Source organism: Anomaloglossus baeobatrachus, chromosome 9 (assembly GCF_048569485.1).
Source record: "Anomaloglossus baeobatrachus isolate aAnoBae1 chromosome 9, aAnoBae1.hap1, whole genome shotgun sequence".
Lineage (NCBI taxonomy): Eukaryota > Metazoa > Chordata > Amphibia > Anura > Aromobatidae > Anomaloglossus > Anomaloglossus baeobatrachus.
Window position 1 is genome coordinate 118,859,049 of NC_134361.1, and position 21,410 is coordinate 118,880,458.

At 48.4% G+C, this 21,410-nt stretch overlaps 1 protein-coding gene across 7 annotated transcripts in view; it reads left to right on the forward strand.

The window, feature by feature from the left end:
* The window catches only part of ZMYM3 (zinc finger MYM-type containing 3), a 202,837-nt gene that overhangs the window by 65,270 nt on the left and 116,157 nt on the right, over nt 1-21,410 (forward strand). For all 7 annotated transcript variants that reach the window (XM_075323963.1, XM_075323961.1, XM_075323960.1 and 4 more), the window contains exons 4-7: nt 12,730-12,787; nt 14,039-14,360; nt 14,513-14,684; nt 16,068-16,280. In XM_075323963.1, the coding sequence (XP_075180078.1) occupies nt 12,730-12,787; nt 14,039-14,360; nt 14,513-14,684; nt 16,068-16,280 (765 nt within the window). The remainder of the gene's footprint in view (nt 1-12,729; nt 12,788-14,038; nt 14,361-14,512; nt 14,685-16,067; nt 16,281-21,410) is intronic.

Consider the following 21,410-nt stretch of genomic DNA (forward strand, 5'->3'; position numbering starts at 1 on the left):
AAATATGTTCCTAAGGGTACTTTCACACATCCGGCTTGAGCCCTGCGGCTCAATCCGGCTGTGCAAGCTATGCAACGGATGCGGTGAAAACACCGCATCCTTTGCATAAGTTTTTCCCATGCGGCCCGCCCGGTTTTTGCCGCTTGCGGCATGCTACTGAGCATGCGCAGTGGCAAAAACCGCATGCGGCGGCTGGATGCGGTATTTGCCGCATCGCGCCGCATCCGGCCGCCATAGGCATGCATTGAGAGATGCGCCGCATCGGCCGAATGCGGCGCGATGCGGTTTTTTTTTTGCCACACGAAAAAACGTGCCAGGCAACGTTCCATCCGGCCGCCGCATCGGCTAAATCTGCCGCATGCGGCAAAAACCGGATGGAACGCAAGGCCATGCGGCACAATGCGGCACTAATTAAAGTCTATGCAGGAAAATCGCAACCGGCAGCAAAAAAAACCGGTTGCGATTTTCCTGCAAAGTGCCGGATTGTGCCGCAGAAGAAAAACCGGAGGTGTGAAAGTACCCTAAGAGATCTTTTATGATCTATCATGGACAAATTATATTTTGATATAAACTCCTGCAAATATGTCCCCGCCCCCCCCCAAAACACAAAAATAAAAACGTACACACACTAGGTATCCACACGGCTTTAATAACCTGGAAAATTCATACAGCGGGTTATTTGGTGTGAAACTTGAACAGTAAAAATATAAACAAAACTATGGAAATAAAATAGCTTTTTGCTGTGTTTGTGTGGCACAAAATAATTATGTAAATTCCACAAAGCAGAGCTAAAAACACTGTTTGTCCTACATTAAACAAAGCCTCATAGTCACATCAATAAAAAAAATGATGGCTGCTGCAAAGAGGAGAGTCGAGAGAAAAAAAATCTAGCCAGTCATTATAGAGGTGGTCCGGCACCTAAATGTCCTTTCTGAGTATCCATCCTTACCACTTAAGCACTATTGTAATTATCTTTATTACACAATACTCTACACTTCCCCCTTCTAGCTATTCCCTAAATATGTGGGGGGGGGGTTATTTTATGTTTGTTTTTTTTTACTCATTTTTTGTGATGTTTCATTTGAGAGGAACCTGAAATGTGAGGCCACAGGAGGCTGGGGCTGCACTCCCTTCCCACAGCATTTATTTCCCTTCCTGGAACAGGAAGTCACTATGGGGCAGCACTGCAGTTCTTTAGTTAATTGCATCACCACCCTCTTAAGTCAATCCTGGATCCATGGTGATGGACGCTGTGGAAAAGGTGAGTTCAGCGCCAGCATTCTGCCTCTGTCTCCACCATCGCATCTTCTAACTGAAAAAAAAAGTCATCAGGTGCTGACATAGAAGCAGTGAGTTACAGCTGCACTGCCCCACAGCTCCTAGCACCACCCTCAAACATGGAGCGGTGATAGAAGCTGTGACGCTAGTGCTGCCCCCGATGACTATTTGATTGAGGGCAGTGCTAGGAGCTGTGGGGCAGCGCTGGTGTCACTCTTTTTCTATGTTCGCCCATGGACTGTCTTCTGTCACAAAAGCTGTTGCAGCAATGGAAATAAAAGCAGAGTGCTGGTGCTGCACTCACTTCTCCTACATTGTCTGTCATGCCTGCAGAATAATGAATGAATAAATGGACCTTTTTGTGCTGCCCTTTTGTTGTAAAGTAGATGAGGATAACTCTACGATCAGGAGAGTTAGCAGTTGTGGTTTATTTCAACGTGTTTCAAATCCTACATCTGCTTCTTGATCAGGAAAATCCACAAGCGTTGTATGGCAGCAAGTGCCTGACTGTATATAAATGGGTTGCATTTGAAAATGAAAAAGCGCCTAGATGATGCGGCATCACATGTTAGCAGTTCAAAGGTTCATGCATAAAAACCGGGAAACTAAGTCATAATGGGGTCTAAGGGGAAAACCTCTCCTTGTGGAGACCGACAAACCAATCTGGCCGTCAGTGGTGAGGAGTCTTATAGCTGCCATGCTCCTCTGGGGAATATTCAGGGAGGAAGGAGACAAACTCTGTCACCTGTTGGAAGCAGCAATCCTAAAAGTCAAGTGTCCCTTCAACAAGCCTTTTCATATGACCTAAGGGCCACTTTTGACTTTTAGGATTGCTACATCCAATAGGTGGCGCTAGAGTTTGTCTCCTTCCTCCCTGAAGAGACCATTTGAATATAACCCAGAGGAGCGTTGCAGCTATAAGACTCCTCACAGACAGCCAGATTGGGTTGTAAGTGTCCGCAAGAAGAAAAGTATTCCCCTTAGACCCCACTATAGCTTCTCATACAGCCAGATCAGATCTCATACTTTGCACTGACGAGGGACAATCATCTCAAAACAGTGCCTGCAAATTGAGGTTCTGATCTGGCATAAATCCTAGGTCATATAAAAAGGCTGGTTAAAGGGCTGCTTTTGACTTTTAGGATTGCTACTTCTTCCAGTAGGTGGCGCTAGAGTTTGTCTCCTTCTTCCCTGAAGAGAAAATTTGAATGAGACATAATGAAAACCTGAATTTCCAAACATTGTGTGAAATAGTGGAATGTAATAGCTTGGATGCAAAAGATTGACTGTGACTTTTAGGGAGTTTCTAGGATCGATGCTCTCAATGAGCCCCCAGTGTCAGCCGAGCTCCTGCAGCTGATTTCCCCAGCACCGTCACTGTATACAGTGCCTACAAGTAGTATTCAACCCCCTGCAGATTTAGCAGGTTTGATAAGATGCAAATAAGTTAGAGCCTGCAAACTTCAAACAAGAGCAGGATTTATTAACAGATGCATAAATCTTACAAATTAACAAGTTATGTTGCTCAGTTAAATTTTAATAAATTTTCAACATAAAAGTGTGGGTCAATTATTATTCAACCCCTAGGTTTAATATTTTGTGGAATAACCCTTGTTTGCAATTACAGCTAATAATCGTCTTTTATAAGACCTGATCAGGCCGGCACAGGTCTCTGGAGTTATCTTGGCCCACTCCTCCATGCAGATCTTCTCCAAGTTATCTAGGTTCTTTGGGTGTCTCATGTGGACTTTAATCTTGAGCTCCTTCCACAAGTTTTCAATTGGGTTAAGGTCAGGAGACTGACTAGGCCACTGCAACACCTTGATTTTTTCCCTCTTGAACCAGGCCTTGGTTTTCTTGGCTGTGTGCTTTGGGTCGTTGTCTTGTTGGAAGATGAAATGATGACCCATCTTAAGATCCTTGATGGAGGAGCAGAAGTTCTTGGCCAAAATCTCCAGGTAGGCCGTGCTATCCATCTTCCCATGGATGCGGACCAGATGGCCAGGCCCCTTGGCTGAGAAACAGCCCCACAGCATGATGCTGCCACCACCATGCTTGACTGTAGGGATGGTATTCTTGGGGTCGTATGCAGTGCCATCCAGTCTCCAAACGTCACGTGTGTGATTGGCACCAAAGATCTCGATCTTGGTCTCATCAGACCAGAGAACCTTGAACCAGTCTGTCTCAGAGTCCTCCAAGTGATCATGAGCAAACTATAGACGAGCCTTGACATGACGCTTTGAAAGTAAAGGTACCTTACGGGCTCGTCTGGAACGGAGACCATTGCGGTGGAGTACGTTACTTATGGTATTGACTGAAACCAATGTCCCCACTGCCATGAGATCTTCCCGGAGCTCCTTCCTTGTTGTCCTTGGGTTAGCCTTGACTCTTCGGACAAGCCTGGCCTCGGCACGGGTGGAAACTTTCAAAGGCTGTCCAGGCCGTGGAAGGCTAACAGTAGTTCCATAAGCCTTCCACTTCCGGATGATGCTCCCAACAGTGGAGACAGGTAGGCCCAACTCCTTGGAAAGGGTTTTGTACCCCTTGCCAGCCTTGTGACCCTCCACGATCTTGTCTCTGATGGCCTTGGAATGCTCCTTTGTCTTTCCCATGTTGACCAAGTATGAGTGCTGTTCACAAGTTTGGGGAGGGTCTTAATTAGTCAGAAAAGGCTGGAAAAAGAGATAATTAATCCAAACATGTGAAGCTCATTGTTCTTTGTGCCTGAAATACTTCTTAATACTTTAGGGGAACCAAACAGAATTCTTGTGGTTTGAGGGGTTGAATAATAAATGACCCTCTGAATAAACTTTTCTCAATTTAAAAAAAAATAAAATAAAAAAAGAAATAACATTCTTTTCTGCTGCAGTGCATTTCACACTTCCAGGCTGATCTACTGTCCAAATGTCACAATGCCAAGTTAATTCCGAATGTGTAAACCTGCTAAATCTGCAGGGGGTTGAATACTACTTGTAGGCACTGTATATTCGGCATGACGCGTTACGGAGGTAAGGACTGCAGCCCTGTATTGTAATCTTCTTGGCCATTGTAGCAAACTCTCAGCCGTTTGAATTCTCAGGTCTGGCCTATATTGGATTGCAGTTCTATTTATATACAAAAATATCCAAATCCAACTAGTCTACATTTTCTTCTACAGCTAAGGATTGATCTGGAGTCTCCAAGCACAGTTAAAAAATGTTTTGCCTTAAAGAATAGCATGAATTGCTGTTTATTATTCTGCTGAAATGTTTGGATTACAGTCAGACGCCTTTGTTGTCCATCCCTGGCAATTGTTCATTGTTCAATTTTTCAGCTTTCTATTCCTGTGATGGACAAATGAAACCTGTAATACTGGCATTGATGTGAACTTTAGCCCAAAAGCAACCAGGGATTTTTATAGTCATGTGGGAAGGGTTGGCAAAGGGTCTATATTGACTCTTAGGATTCCTAGATCCAATAGAGGGTGCGAAATATTAAGCCCTCTTGCTTCTGATGAGTGTGCTTGCATATTTGATTTCCCAGAGGAGCATTTCATGGCTTATAAGTCTCCTTACACCAGCATGTTACTCTCCACAAGGAGAAACGTTTCCCCTTAGACTCCCAGTCAGAGGCTTCTCATCTAGCCAGATTAGATCTCCTGCTTTGCACTGAGCAGGATCTAGACCCCAGAAGTGAATGCAAATGGAGTTTCTGGTTTGACTTCTCATCTTTATTCATGTGGCAAGGGTTGGTAAATGGTCGATATTGACTTTTAGGATTACTACATCCCATAGGTGGTGAAAGAGATTAAAGGAGTTATCCGACATAGGGTACCTTCACACTTAGCGATGCAGCAGCGATCCGACCAGCGATCTGACCTGGTCAGGATCGCTGCTGCATCGCTACATGGTCGCTGGTGAGCTGTCAAACAGGCAGATCTCACCAGCGACCAGTGAACAGCCCCCAGCCAGCAGCGACGTGCAAGCGATGCTGCGCTTGCACGGAGCTGCCGTCTGGAAGCTGCGGAGACTGGTAACTAAGGTAAACATCGGGTATGGTTACCCGATGTTTACATTAGTTACCAGCGCACAGCTGTGTGTGCAGGGAGCAGGGAGCCGCGCACACTGAGCGCTGGCTCCTTGCTCTCCTACCATAGCTACAGTACACATCGGGTTAATTAACCCGATGTGTAATGCAGCTACATGTTCAGAGAGCAGGGAGCCGCGCACACTGCTTAGCGCTGGCTCCTTGCTCTCCTAGCTGCTGTACACATCGGGTTAATTAACCCGATGTGTACAGCAGCTACATGTGCAGAGAGCCGGAGCCGGCAGCACAGGCAGCGTGAGAGCTGCAGAGGCTCGTAACTAAGGTAAATATCGGGTAACCACCTTGGTTACCCGATGTTTATCTTGGATACAGCTTACCTCAGCTGTCAGATGCCGGCTCCTGCTCGCTTCATTTGTCGCTCTCTCGCTGTCACACACAGCGATCTGTGTGTCACAGCGGGAGAGCGGCTTTGAAGAAAACGAACCAGGGCTGTGTGTAACGAGCAGCGATCTCGCAGCAGGGGCCAGATCGCTGCTCAGTGTCACACACAGCGAGATCGCTAATGAGGTCACTGCTGCGTCACAAAAAGCGTGACTCAGCAGCGATCTCGGCAGCGAGCTCGCTGTGTGTGAAGCACCCCTTACACTCCAAAAAAAATTGTAAGCTAATCTGTGCTGTATTGTCATATAAATCACCCCTACATTGTTATTTCTTGTTTTCTAACTTTTGTTCCTCTTGAATTCACCCTTTATTCTCTGCAGCACCTTGTTTACATTCAGCTCCAACAAACATGACAATTTCCTGTATTTGCCAAACCTCAGTCAGAGCTGGCACCACCCAGCCTCAGTGTCCAGAGACGCCCCCTGCCCGGCCTCAGTGTCCAGAAACGCCCCCTGCCCGGCCTCAGTGTCCAGAAACGCCCCCTGCCCGGCCTCAGTGTCCAGAAACGCCCCCTGCCCGGCCTCAGTGTCCAGAAACGCCCCCTGCCCGGCCTCAGTGTCCAGAAACGCCCCCTGCCCGGCCTCAGTGTCCAGAAACGCCCCCTGCCCGGCCTCAGTGTCCAGAAACGCCCCCTGCCCGGCCTCAGTGTCCAGAAACGCCCCCTGCCCGGCCTCAGTGTCCAGAAACGCCCCCTGCCCGGCCTCAGTGTCCAGAAACGCCCCCTGCCCGGCCTCAGTGTCCAGAAACGCCCCCTGCCCGGCCTCAGTGTCCAGAAACGCCCCCTGCCCGGCCTCAGTGTCCAGAAACGCCCCCTGCCCGGCCTCAGTGTCCAGAAACGCCCCCTGCCCGGCCTCAGTGTCCAGAAACGCCCCCTGCCCGGCCTCAGTGTCCAGAAACGCCCCCTGCCCGGCCTCAGTGTCCAGAAACGCCCCCTGCCCGGCCTCAGTGTCCAGAAACGCCCCCTGCCCGGCCTCAGTGTCCAGAAACGCCCCCTGCCCGGCCTCAGTGTCCAGAAACGCCCCCTGCCCGGCCTCAGTGTCCAGAAACGCCCCCTGCCCGGCCTCAGTGTCCAGAAACGCCCCCTGCCCGGCCTCAGTGTCCAGAAACGCCCCCTGCCCGGCCTCTACACATTCAATGGCTGTCAGTATTCTGCCCAGCACCTGACCTCTCAGCATGTGACAGAGCAGAGATCCAGCTTCTCTCATCTGTGACACAGCAATCAGCTCACATCCCATCCACAATGGTAACAGAGTTGTTACATGTTCCTCACCCCTTATAGATAAATGAATACTGTGTAGGCTACATGCGCACGCTGCTTTTTTTCCTGCTTTTTTGCTGCTTTTTTGGCTGCAGTTTTGTCAGCAGAACTTTCTGACATCTGACTTCCCAGCAAAGTCTATGAGAAGTCAGATTTGTCATGTGCACATTGCAGTTTATTTGTCAGCGTTTTTTTTGTCAAAAGTTTGTGACAAAAAAAATGCAGCATGTTCATTCTTCCTGCGTTTTTGTCAACATTTGTCACCCATTGAAATCAATGAGGGCATCAAAAACGCCGGAAAAATGCATGCTCATCAAAAGTGGTGCATTTTACCTGCCTTTTACCTGCGTTTTTGGTACCAAAAACGCAGGTGATTTGTCAGGAAGTTAGGTCAGGCAAGTGGTCCCGTCCCGTCCTCCATGTGTTCCCCGAAGTACCGCTGTCCCCAGGGGAGATGATGTGGAGGACGGGGACTATCAGCGGCGGCGGCAGCGAGAGGGAAAAATCAATGTTTTCAGCTGCCAATGTCCATCCCCCTCTCGCTGCCGCCGCCGCTGATAGTCCCGTCCTGCACGTGTTCCCCGAATTACCGCTGTCCCCGCACAGGGGAGATGATGGACCCCTCTCACTGCCACCGCCACCGCTGAAAGTCCCGTCCTCCACGCTCCTGTCGGCTCCACGCAGTAGCGCGATCAGCTGAGCTGTCACTGAGGTTACTCGCAGCCACCGCTGGATTCAGTGGTGGCCGCGGGTAACCTCAGTGACAGCTCAGCTGATCGCACGGCTGTCTTCAGTTGCTGCGTGGAGCTGACAGAAGCGGCGGTGTCTGCTGCTTCTCCGGTCATTTCCATGCAGCAGAGCTGGAAGCGACGCGGATTACACCGGACATGGAGGGCTTTGTCGGGGTTAATAAATTGGTGATGAGGGAATGTGTTTGTGTTTTTTATTTCTAATAAAGGATTGTTCGGGTGTGTGTGTTTATTTACTGTAATTTACAGATTAATCATGGAAGGTATCTCGGGGAGACGCCTGACATGATTAATCTAGGACTAATTGGCAGCTATGGGCTGCCAATAACTCCTTATTACCCCGATTTGCCAACGCACCAGGGCAAATCGGGAAGAGCCGGGTACAGTCCCAGAACAGCCGCATCTAATGTATGCGGCAATTCTGGGCAGCTGCTGACTGATATTGTTAGGCTGGGGGGCTCCCCATAACGTGGAGCTCCCCATCCTGAGATTACCAGCCTTCAGCCGTATGGCTTTATCTGGCTGGTATTAAAATTGGGGGGGACCGCACGCCAGTTTTTTTTAATTATTTATTTCTAATTTTTTTTTTTTTCAATTCAACAAGCTTTATGGGCTTGTTTGAACTGAAAAATACATGAAACAATTGTTGACAAAACTGCAGCCAAAAACACACCAAAAAAGCAGCAAAAACGCACCAAAAAAGCACCTACATTTTTTGTGACATTTCCAGGCTCTCTGACAAGGTGCAGTTTTGGCTGCAGTTTGTGAACACGAAAAAGAAGCAGCGTGCGCATCTAGCCTAAGGTGCGCACGTTGCGTACTAGCCCTGCAGAAATTTCTGCAGCGATCTGAAGAGCACACGTGCGCTTCAAATCGCTGCAGAAAATGTCCGAAGAGAAAAAAAAAGCCAATTCCATGCGCTCTGCCTGCAGCTCCTGCCATAGACAGAGCAGGGGCTGCCGGCAAAGCGCACGGAAGAAGTGACATGTCACTTCTTAGAACGCAGCGCTTCGGGCAGCAGCCGAAGCGCTGCGCTCTAAGACGCCACGTGCGCACGGCCCCTGCACAATCTCCATAGACTGTGCAGGGGACACAGGACGCATGCAGTTACGCTGCGCTACAAAGTACAGAGTAGCTACTGAAAAAACTTGTTCTATCAGTCAGTGTAGGGATAAACGGCCCTCTTTTCAGAGTATCAGAGGCTATTGTTGGGCAGAACCAGGACCTGGATTCCGGATGTGTGATCCGGATCAGGCACTTGTGAAATTAAAAATTAATAGTAAAGTAAAAAAAAAAAAAAAGAAGAAAGCGCTTCATACTGACCGAGGCTCTGTTGCAGCTGTACACTGCTCCCGTGGCTTCTCCTTCACTTGCTGGGCCGCTAATTACTGCTCATTCATATGCACTGCTTTCCCCGTCCTCCGGCTGTCCTGTCTCCTGTGATTGGTTGCAGTCAGACGCACCCTTAGCGTATGTGACAGCATCTGCCTACAACCAATCACGGGCGCCAAGACGGTTGATGAGCGGGAAAGCAATTCAACTCTGCGGATCATTATTGTGGTATAAAACGCATAAAATTTTTCACTGTGTTTTTCTCCCATATTATGACACCAAGAACAGAAAAAGCATATGGCTACAGTATGCAGCCCCCAGCTGTGCGCTTATCTTGGCTGTGTATCCAAATAAGAGGAACTGCATGTGGCTTTTTTCTTGATTTACAAAAATAATTTAAAAATAAACGAAATTCAGTCCCCCCGAATTTTGGTACCCAGGCATGATAAACCACAAAAGCTGGGGGCTGGTATTGTCAGGCTGGGGAGACCCCTATTTATTGAGCCGCCCCGTGCCTAAAAATAGCAGCCTGCAGCCACTCAGGATTGTCACATCTATTAGATGTGACAATCCCAGCACTTTACCTGGCTCTTCCTGGTTGCTCTGGGGCGGTGGCAATCAGGCTAATATGAAGTTAATCACAGCCCACAGCTGCCTCTAAGCCAGATATTAATCGTCAGGGTCTATGAGACACCCCCCCCCCCCCCCTTAGTAATCTGTAAGTGACAGTAAATAAACACATACACCAAGAAAAAACAGTTTTTTGCAATTAAATACATCGCCCTCATAAGCCTCTTGATTAGGCTACATTCACAGGACTGACCCGTTTTTGCGGTCCGCAAAAAAATGGTCATGTTTTTTCACGGATGCAACTGTGGCATCCGTTCCGTTCCGTATATGGTCCGTGTGTCATCTGCGTACCTTCCTATTTTTTTCATACTGCAAAAAAACGGAAGCAGCTAGATAGAGGGATAGATAGAGACAGATAGCTAGAGGGATAAATAGAGGGATGGATGAATGAATCAAGGGATAGATAGAGGGATAGATAATAGATGAGAAAGACCAATATAATGTCCTACCCCCCCGCATATTCTAAGCTGGCACCCTTTAGTGCCTTTCATGTGGCACTAAAGGGTGCTTAGCCTTGTATTTAGCCAATAAATAAATAATTAAAAAAAAAACGACGTGGGCTCCCCCTATCTTTTGTAGCCAGCTAGGGTAAAGCAGACGGCTGCAGCCTGCAGACCACAGCTGGCAGCTTCACCTTGGCTGGTAATCCAAAACAGAGGGCACCCCACGCTTTTATTTAAAATTAAATACATAATTTAAAACAAAAAACGTGGGGTCCCCCCCAAATTGCATCACCAGCCAAGGTAAAGCGGACAGCTGTGGTCTGGTATTCTCAGACTAGGGAGGTCCATTGTTATTGGACACTCCCCAGCCTAAAAATAGCAGGCTACAGCTGCCCCAGAAGTGGCGCATCCATTGGATGTGCCAATCCTGGCGCTTTGCCCCAACTCATCCCGTTGCACTGGTGCGTTGGCAAACGGGGTAATATATGGGGTTGATGCCAGATGTGTAATGTCACCTGGCATCAAGCCCTGGGGTTGGTGAGGTCAGGCGTCTATCAGATACCTGACATCACCAACCCAGTCAGTAAGAAATAAAAAATAGACAACAAAAAAGTTTTATTTGAAAAAACACTCCCCACATTCCCTCTTTCAACAATTTATTGACAAGAACAATCAAATCCGGGTCCGGCGTAATCCAAAAAGGGGGTCGCACGGCGATCCATACCATAGTCAATGAGACTCCCAGTCAATGAAGAACAAAATGTTCCCCATTGGCTGGGAGAGCCGTGCAGTGACCTGAGCTAACATCAATAGGTCAGCCCAGGTCACTGCAGGGGATGCCGAGCGGTGCCGTCAGGAGGTTAGATGAGATCATTACCTGCAGTAACGATCTCCTGCTCTGCTGACGTCAGCGCCGTCACTGACTTCTATGCCCGCCGCGTTCTACGCAGTATCGCGAGAGCCCGTGACGTCACTGCTAGTGACAGTCTCGGGCCGCCCGTGAGACGGGCAGAGAAGGCAGTGACCGCGGTGATGTCAGGAGGCAGGAGATCTTCACAGCAGGTAATTATCTCATCTAATCTAACCTGCAGCTACATGTGCAGAGAGCAGGGAGCCGCGCACACTGCTTAGCGCTGGCTCCTTGCTCTCCTAGCTACAGTACACATAGGGTTAATTACACGATGTGTACTGCAGCTACATGTGCAGAGAGCAGGAGCCGGCGCTGGCAGCGTGAGAGCGGCGGAGGCTGGTAACGAAGGTAAATATCAGGTAACCACCTTGGTTACCCGATGTTTACCTTGGTTACAGCTTACCGCAGCTGCCAGATGCCGGCCCCTGCTCCCTGCTCGCTTCATTTCGTCGCTCTCTCGCTGTCACACACAGCGATGTGTGCGTCACAGCGGGAGAGCGACGACCAAAAAATGAAGCTGGACATTCAGCAACGAGTGGCGACCTCACAGTAGGGGCCAGCTCGTTGCTGGATGTCACACACAGCGACAGGACGTCGCTGCAACGTCACAGAAAATGGTGACGTAGCAGCCATGACGTTGTCGTTGTCGCTGTGTGTGACACCACCTTTAACAGTCAGTGTCCCGCTCCCTGCCAGCCCCGCGGCGTGAGAAGCTGCTGATTCTGCGGACAGACACTGACATTGCAGTGCGGGCAGCTGCGGGGCTGGCAGGGAGCGGGACACAGACTGTACGGGCAGTGATGACAAGCAGCTTATACTGCAGAGGGGGGGCAAACACTGACACGCTGCAGTGCGGGCTGGCGCGGGACACAGACTGATGCACATACACAGATGACCCATGATGACACAGACAGCGCGCATGGGGGAGGGGGGGGAGACAGTTCCCAGGGCGTCAGGCAGTAAACATGATAAAGCGCTGGGGACACAGCGCTGACAGTGTATCTGACAGCAAGTGTTCCTTGCCTTATTGAACTGGACACTGAATCGGCTGGAATTCAGGGCGCACGTAGCTGGGCACAGGAGGCGGGGGAGGGAGACTACGGAGTGTGTGGGAGGTTGCGGTGAGAGTACGGGGTGCTGGGCAATGTGTGGGAGGGTGCAGGGAACGGGGGCGGTTACTCCACGCACTGTACAGCCCAGCAGGGAGGCGACATGCTGTTCCAGATTTGCATGTCAACATGGCCCTGCCCATGTAGACATGAAATGACCGGAAGCAGCAAAATCGCGGCAGGAGCGGTCACATGACCACTCTGAGCCGGGGGAGAGGGGCTGACAGCAGGGCAGGTAAGAGGTCTCTATCTACTTACCTGCCCCAATGTAGCCCAATAGTGTAATAATGAAAAAAAGTCAAAAGAAGCCGGATAACCCCTTTAAGTCCTCTTCCTTCCTTCTGAGGAGGCTATTGGAATAAAATATTGGGCAATGTATACAAATGGACAAAAGAAAGGTACAATGGTGAGTGTCCTGGAGCTACTTTTTGTCAAACTGTAAAAGTAGGAGAAAAATCTGAACTTGGGGTTCGTTAATTTGTTTGCAGGAAAGTGACTTGTGCTTTGATTACTGGAAAGTTATTAAAGTCCTATTTCCTTCCCTCTCTCTAAGGAGCAGAAACGGAGTGATCGAGCACGACGCACCGATACCATACCTTCCTCTGAAAGCAGTAAGTGTGCACCAAAAGGTATGCAAAACAAATGTAAATGTAAGGCTCTGTGCCCACGTTGCGTATTTGCGTGCAGTTACGCTGTGTATTGCACTGCAGTGTAACTGCATGCGTCCTGCGTCCCCAGCACAATCTGTGAAGATTGTGCATAATCCATGCACACGTTCCATTTTAGAACGCAGCAATTTGCATGCTGCCAAGACTCTGCGTTGTAAAAAGCAACATGTCACTTATGCCGTGCGCTTTGGATGCAGCCCCCGCTCTGTCTATGGTGGGGGCTGCATCCAGAGCGCATGAAATCGGCTTTCTCACTGCATTCATTACAGTGTTTCTGCAGCGATTTGACGCGCACATGTACTGTCAAATCACTGCAGAAATTTCTGCAGGGACACGACACAACATGGGCACATAGCCTTAATGTGCAAAGTGCCCGAAGCATAGAAAACATTATATTATAGGGCATTTGATTCATGTTCTGTGATGGTATACACCTCACTTGATGTGGCGTATAATAGGCTGGGCCCTGCCGATGTGAGAGCCTGCTGCGCTGCTTTAGTGCTGTATTCATTTCATAGTTTCCTTTCATTATGGCACCTGGCTGCTCGGCTGCATGGCCCAGAGCGTCAGTTCCCTGCACAGCCAGGAGTTGTGCGTTTCACTATGCAAGGAACATGCGGAAGGAGCAGAGGTAAACCAGCAGAGCGGTCACTTTTCACTAACAACAGTTAGGTGCCAGATTATAGCATCCCAAAGAATTTGTAGATTCTTGCAGCCCTTATACAAGTATCAATTTGCTTATTGCAATTTATGGCTGGGTGCCCACGGTCAGGGTTCACAGCGTTTTGGTCTCAGCTGCGTCCAAAACGCTGCGTTGTACAGTACAAGCACAGTGGATGGGATTTCCAGAAATCCTGTGCCTACTGTGCTTGTTTTTCCTGCAGCGAAAACGGACCTGCGGCTTCCCGAGCTGCACATGTCTGTACTTTGCCACAGAGGCGACAGACCGCAACTGCCCGGGTCTGGATCGTGGGGACGAGCAGCTGCGGTCTACTGTGGAGTAGACTTGCGCTCCCACAGGTCAGGAACCACTGCGTCCAGTCCTGATCGTGTGCACATACGCGAATACAAATCCAAAACCTTTTACTGTATAACTGCAATATTTATTTTCTTTGTTGTATTTTTTAGTACTAATTTAGCAACTTCTGATTCTCAGTTTGTTTTAAGCTGTTGACGTGAATGTGTCTTATTCAGTGCAGATTTCTGATGAAGATTCAGATGCTATGGTGGATGATCCAAATGATGAGGACTTTGTACCACATAAAACTAGACGCCCTCCTACACGGCTGTCTCTCCGCAACCAAGTTCCACCACCACCACCACCTCCTCCACCACCACCACGTCCTCCCAAGCCAACACTGACAAAGATGTCTTGTGCTCACTGCCGCACCCCCTTACAGAAGGGACAGACCGCGTATCAACGCAAAGGACTGCCCCAACTCTTCTGTTCTTCAACTTGTCTTACCACCTTCTCTAAGAAGCCTCTCTGCAAGAAGATCTGCACCTTCTGCAAGAAGTAAGCTCTGTGATGATACTACCATTGTCAGGGTGTAGTGTTGGTGTGCTGGCGAGGCAGAGACCTAGGTTGTTGTTGTGTTCATTTGTCCCTTCATTGTCTCTTCTTGCTGTGCTGGATGCAGCCCTGTTCACGTGCTGTATACATTTTAGGGACATTCGTAACTCCAAAGATTCTGTGGTTGCTCAGACTGGGTCTGGATTCCAAGAGTTCTGCTCAAATGCCTGTCTCTCCCTGTATGAAGCACAGCCGCGGTCCAGCTCCCAGAGCTCATCGGATGTTCCCGATATCATAAAGTGCAGCATCTGTCACAAGAGTGGTGAGGTGAGGACCACGCCCCGGCCTTTATATGTCACTGTCACCTGCAGTAATGCGCTTTTTTTTTTTTTAATGTACAGTCATGTTAAGTTTTATTATATTTTAGATATATATTTGCTAATATGTTATATCTCCACATATGTTTATTCCATATTTGTTTTTTAAGAACCAATTATGTTTGAATAAGTGCGATGACATAACTGTGATTTAATCCTTTTTATTGAAGCCGCTATCCGGCATATTATTTGTCTTTGTAGTAGAGTTGAGCAAATGATTTGCAGGACCAGGGTGTACAATGGCACTCCTTGGCAGTATCCGGATCTTCCTTGGCTAGCCCTTAAATTTCTGGCACCATGGGCACCTCTGGTGGTTGTAATGGCACATGATGCAGCACGATTCATGTTATGCCATCACGGGGCTGAAAACCAGAGGCGACCAATATGCCAACATTCAAGTGATGGTAGAGGAAGTCCACAGGACCACTGCCACAGAGTCTGGATGTCGGAGCAGGGTCACACGACTACTTTACAGTAGAATAAGCAATTCTAGTATAGTGTATAGACTCCTGTGTACCCTTTATAGGTTGTATACAGCCGTGGCTCTTCACTCTGCAGTGTATAGAATTAATAGTACAGTCTTGATGGATAGAGATAGAGAGAGATAGAGGTCATCACATTGCATAGTGAGTGACATATCAGTGTCGCAGACCTCTAGTACCCTCTGCAGAGCCTTGGTGTGTCGTATGTGATGGCTCTTCAGCCGGTCTCCCCGCCTTCTTTTGTGATTGCCTTTTACAAGCAGGAGGCAGGGACAGTGGCATAGAGCATCTCATAGAATACACAGGAGATTCTGCACACCACACTCACTGATCGTATTGGCCATCAGTGTGAGCTGCGGCATGTATTGGCCGTCAGTGTGAGCTGCGGCATGTATACATCTGCAGCTAATTATTGCAGACAATTGCTTCTGTCCATGCACTCCAGTGCCCATAGGTAAGACGAGTACTATGAACATGAGGAACATAGAGGGCAGAGCTTGTTGGGCAGTGGAGGGATATGAGGTGATGGTTTCCCGAGACTGCCCCACACATGATGATGTATTAGTCTAATGGTCGGACTGGTCACATACAGCTGCCAATAACGCAACTGAGACGGGAACAAACCACGTGCACTGCTAGAATATTGCTGGTGAGATCAGCATTTTACATATGCAAAACAAAAGTTGCCTGAGTGCTTCTTTAATCTGCAGCGTATTTCCAGATGTCCACTTAGAAGCCGATTCAGGTTTGAATCTACTGAATGCCAGGTTGTCTGTTTCCAGGACTTGGTCCCTGTTCATACTGATTATTGGGGAGGAGAACGTTGAAACATGTTTTTCTTTTTCTTTCAGATCCAGCATGAAGTCAGTAACGGGAGTGTCGTGCACAGACTGTGCAGTGATACTTGTTTTACCAAATTTCGAGCCACCAAAGGTCTGAAAACAAACTGCTGTGACAACTGTGGCATCTACATCTACAACAAAGGGTTACCGCTGGAGTATCTGTTCCATGAAGGCCAGCAGAAGCGCTTCTGTAACGCTGCCTGCTTAAACAACTACAAGAAAGTGAGTGAAGGCCTCCTCTCCTTGCTCCATTCCCCGCAGGGGACACCCCTGTTAGGCTCACCCCTAGTTGGCGGCAGAAGTAACACATTGCCTCATCCACTTCTGGGCTGAGGTTACTTTGAGCATGTAAAATAAAAGCATGGTAAATGCCAAGCTAGAACAGGCGCTTTATTCAACCATTTCTTCACAATAGCGCCATGCAGAGGAAAGGCGGGCCAGGATTGTCTGCTCATGAAGAATACAATTAATTGCTAAAACAGTCATGTCGGGAGGGGGTGACTGCCTTTTTACTTTTTCCCCCACCCTATAAGTGGGTGTGGATGTGTGCTCCACATAAGTCAGATGCCAGCTCTTATCTCTCTGCTATTAAGCGTTAAGTGTCATTGTCTATAATTGACAGATGCTTTTATACTGCACAATTGGCCCTGGTGGCCATTCTAGGGACCCAGTAGCCCCCTCGTGACCTGATTGCTGGTTGATTATTGGTTGCAATGGCTGCCAGATGACCTGCTAAAGGAAAATGGTGGCAAACCAATTTTTTTTTATTCTTTTATAAATTTTAACCCCTTCACCTCCGACTGATTTTCAGTTTTCCTTTTTTTTTTCACTTCTTTCGAGAGCCGTACCATTTTTTTTATTTTTCCGTCAATCTTGTCATATAAGTTACATAGTTACTTAGGTTGAAAAAAAGCCCTCAGTCCATCTAGTTCAACCTTCCTCCACCAGTTCTACATTTTGTCCCGAAGTCATTTATAACTAACAATGTTGTGTGTACTGAGGAAATCATCCAGCCCTTTTTTAAAAGCTGTCATAGTGTCTGCCATTACTACCTTTTGTGGTAGGGTATTCCACAGTCTGACTGCTCTAACTGTAAAGAACCCTTTCCTATTTAGCTGCTTGTTTTTTGCAGAACGAGTTGTACTTTTAAATGAAATCATGAGTTTTACCACATAGTGTACTGAAAACCAACAACAAAAATTCCAAGTGCGGAAAAATTGCAAAAAAGATTGCATAATTGTTTTTGAGATATTTTATCCACTATGTTCACACTATATGGTAAAACTGATGTGTGGGTGTGATGCCTCAGGTCGGTGCGAGTTCGTAGACAACAAACATGTATAGGTTTACTTTTAACTAAGGGGTAAAAAAAATAATCAGAAGTTTGTCCCAAAAAAGTGGTGCACTTTTTGCGCCATTTTCCGTGACCTGTAGCGTTCTCATTTTTCGGGACGCTTATTTTTTGCATCGAGCTGACGTTTTTAATGGAACTATTTTCTTCATCGTTCCTTATGGGAGACCCAGACCATGGGTGTATAGCTTCTGCCTCCGGAGGACACACAAAGTACTACACTCAAACGTGTAGCTCCTCCCTCCGGGCTATATACACCCCCTGGATGACAATCTAACCAGTTCAATGCTTTGTGTTCAGGAGGTCACACACACACATGCATTCTCTGATTTTTTCATTTTTATTTTGATTTTAAAGATTTGGAAGAAAAGCGGGTCCAGTCTGGACTCCCGGCATGTCCCTTCTCACCCCACTGTGTCGGCGGGGCTGTTAAGGTTGACTTTACAAGGCTGGAGCCTTCACATGCCGCGCTCCTTCAACATCCTCTGAGAGGCTCTGGTTTGAAGTGGGAGCCGTCTCGGTCCTCTCTGCTTGCAGGAGACCGGTCTCCATCCGCAGCCCTGTCTGGTTCCTGCTGGAAGGAGCGTTTAACCCCCCCTCAGGGACTGGCCCTGCGTCTCAAAAGCTAAGTATTGAGACGTTTTTCAGGAGTCCCGGGTACTTTTATTAGGGGGAAAGTATGTTTTTTATCTTTACTGTAAATTCCGGCCGGTTCTGGGGGTTTCCCCTGAGAACCGCGCCGAAGGTGCCTGCTCGTCGGCCGCATGTTAAAATCTAGGCCCCGGCTTCTGTTTGGGCCTAGTTTCGGTTTCATCTTCCTCTGCATGTCATTCATGCAGGGGAATAGAGTGGCGGCGCCCACCGGCCATCCAGCAGAGGGGAGGACACTCCTCTCTGAGGAGATGTTTCCCTCCCCTGCATCTCTCCTTAGCCCTCCGGTTTCCCGCTCTTGAGCTAATCTCCGCCCCCCCTCCTCCTCCCAGCGCCATTTTCTCAGCGTTTATCACACTGATCGGCGCTGGCTGCTGAACATGCTGCTTTCTAGGAAGGCTGACGCTTTACTGGGGGTCCGAGCTGTGGAATCCGGAGGGCACACAGAGAGCGGTCTGGTAAGCCACAACCTCTGGTTGTGGGCTTTATTATACACTCTCAGGACTTGGACTCTGTCCGAATCAGCCCTCTCGATCAATGTGCTGGAGATCAGAGCTGTGTTTCTAGCTCTCCTAGCCTTTCACCACCTGTTGGCGGGCAGGCACATTCGAGTTCAGTCGGACAACGCGACAGCGGTTGCCTACATCAATCACCAGGGCGGGACTCACAGCCGTCTGGCGATGTTGGAGGTTCAACGACTCCTCCAGTGGACGGAGGACTCCAAGTCCACCATATCTGCAGTCCACATCCCAGGCGTGGAAAACTGGGAGGCCGATTATCTCAGCCGTCAAACCGTGGACAGCGGCGAGTGGGCCCTGCATCCGTCAGTGTTCAGATCAATCTGCCGCAAGTGGGGCACTCCGGAAGTGGATCTAATGGCATCCCGGCACAACAACAAGGTTCCGGTTTACGTGGCTCGCTCCCACGATCCTCAAGCCTTCGCAGCGGACGCACTGGTTCAAGATTGGTCTCAGTTCCGTCTGGCCTATGTGTTTCCCCCTCTAGCTCTCTTGCCCAGGGTTCTGCGCAAGATCAGAATGGAGGGCCGTCGAGTCATAATCATTGCTCCGGACTGGCCCAGGCGAGCTTGGTACCCAGACCTGCTCCGTCTGTCCGTAGGGGTGCCGTGGCACCTCCCGGACCGCCCAGACCTTCTCTCTCAAGGTCCGTTCTTCCGCCAGAATTCTGCGGCTTTCAGATTGACGGCGTGGCTCTTGAGTCCTGGATCCTGACTGCTTCAGGCATTCCCTCTGAGGTCATCTCCACTATGACTCAGGCTCGGAAGTCTTCCTCGGCCAAGATTTACCACAGGACTTGGAGGATTTTCCTGTCCTGGTGTCGCTCTTCCGACCATGCTCCTTGGCCGTTCTCCTTGCCGACCATCCTGTCTTTTCTACAGTCCGGTCTACAGCTAGGACTGTCCCTCAATTCCCTCAAGGGACAGGTGTCGGCTCTGTCGGTATTGTTCCAGCGGCGTATCGCCCGACTGGCTCAGGTGCGCACCTTCATGCAGGGCGCATCTCACATCATTCCTCCTTACCGGCGGCCCTTGGATCCCTGGGACCTTAATCTGGTCCTCACGGCCTTACAGAAACCCCCCTTTGAGCCTCTCAGGGAGGTTCCTTTGTTTAGACTTTCACAGAAAGTTGTTTTTCTAGTAGCCATAACTTCTCTCAGGAGAGTTTCTGATTTGGCTGCGCTCTCTTCGGAATCCCCCTTTTTGGTGTTTCACCAAGACAAGGTGGTTCTTCGTCCGACTCCGGACTTTCTCCCTAAGGTGGTGTCTCCTTTCCACCTTAACCAGGACATTTCATTGGCTTCTCTTTGTCCGGCCCCTGTGCATCGCTTTGAGAAGGCGTTGCATTCCTTAGATTCGGAGCGCCCGCACCAAATCTATGTGTCACGCACCGCCGTTTTTAGGCGGTGCACCTCACTTTTTGTGCTAACCACTGGTCAGCGCAAGGGTCTCGCTGCTTCTAAACCGACCCTAGCTCGTTGGATCAGGTCGGCCATCACCGATGCCTACCAGTGTTCTCAGGTGCCTCCTCCGCCAGGGATTAAGGCGCACTCGACCAGAGCTGTCGGTGCCTCCTGGGCTTTCAGGCACCAGGCTACGGCTCAGCAGGTTTGTCAGGCTGCCACGTGGTCCAGTCTGCACACTTTTTCGAAGCACTACCAAGTGCATGCTCATGCTTCGGCAGATGCGAGCTTGGGCAGATGCATTCTTCAGGCGGCTGTCGCCCATTTGTGAAGTTAGGTTTTGCCTACTTCTCAGTTTGGTTTATTTCCCACCCATGGACTGCTTTGGAACGTCCCATGGTCTGGGTCTCCCATAAGGAACGATGAAGAAAAAGAGAATTTTGTTTACTTACCGTAAATTCTTTTTCTTATAGTTCCGACATGGGAGACCCAGCACCCTCCCTGTTGCCTGTTGGCAGTTTTTTGTTCCGTGTGTTTCACCGGCTGTTGTTAGTAGACAGAGTTCCGGTCTTTCCGAGTTTTACTCTATCTCTACTTATGGGTGGATGTCCTCCTTCAGCTTTTGCACTGAACTGGTTAGATTGTCATCCAGGGGGTGTATATAGCCCGGAGGGAGGAGCTACACGTTTGAGTGTAGTACTTTGTGTGTCCTCCGGAGGCAGAAGCTATACACCCATGGTCTGGGTCTCCCATGTCGGAACTATAAGAAAAAGAATTTACGGTAAGTAAACAAAATTCTCTTTTTTGCGCAGATGCTACGTTTTGATCGCCTGTTATTGCATTTTGCGCAAATATTGTGGCAACCAAAAACATTTTGGCGTTTTGAAATATTTTTGCCGCTACGCCATGTACTGATCACATTAATTTTATATTTTGATAGTTTGGGCATTTCTGAACGCAACGATACCAAATGTATGTATATTTTTTATTTTTATAGCCCTTTAATTTTCAATGGGGTGAAAGGGGGGTGATTTGAACTTTTTAGTTTTTTGTTTTTTTTTAGTTTTAATTTTTGAAAAAAAAAATGTTTAGTCTTTTTTTTTTTTCAATTCTGACCAGTGCCACTTTGTTGTATTAACTCTGGAACGCTTCAGCGGCTCCTTGGGATTCTGAGATTGTTTTTCCATGACATATTTATTGTATTTCATGACAGTGGTAAATTTAGGATTTTTTTGTGTTTGTGTGAAAATATCAGAAATTTGGTGAAATTTTTAAAAATTATGCAATTTTCAATTTTTGAAATTATTTATTTTTTTTTTTGAAGTTAGAAGGGTTCAATAGTCATCAGCAATTTCTCATTTGTTAAACAAAATTTACCAAACCATTTTTTTAGGGACCACATCATATTTGAAGAGACTTAAAGAACCCTG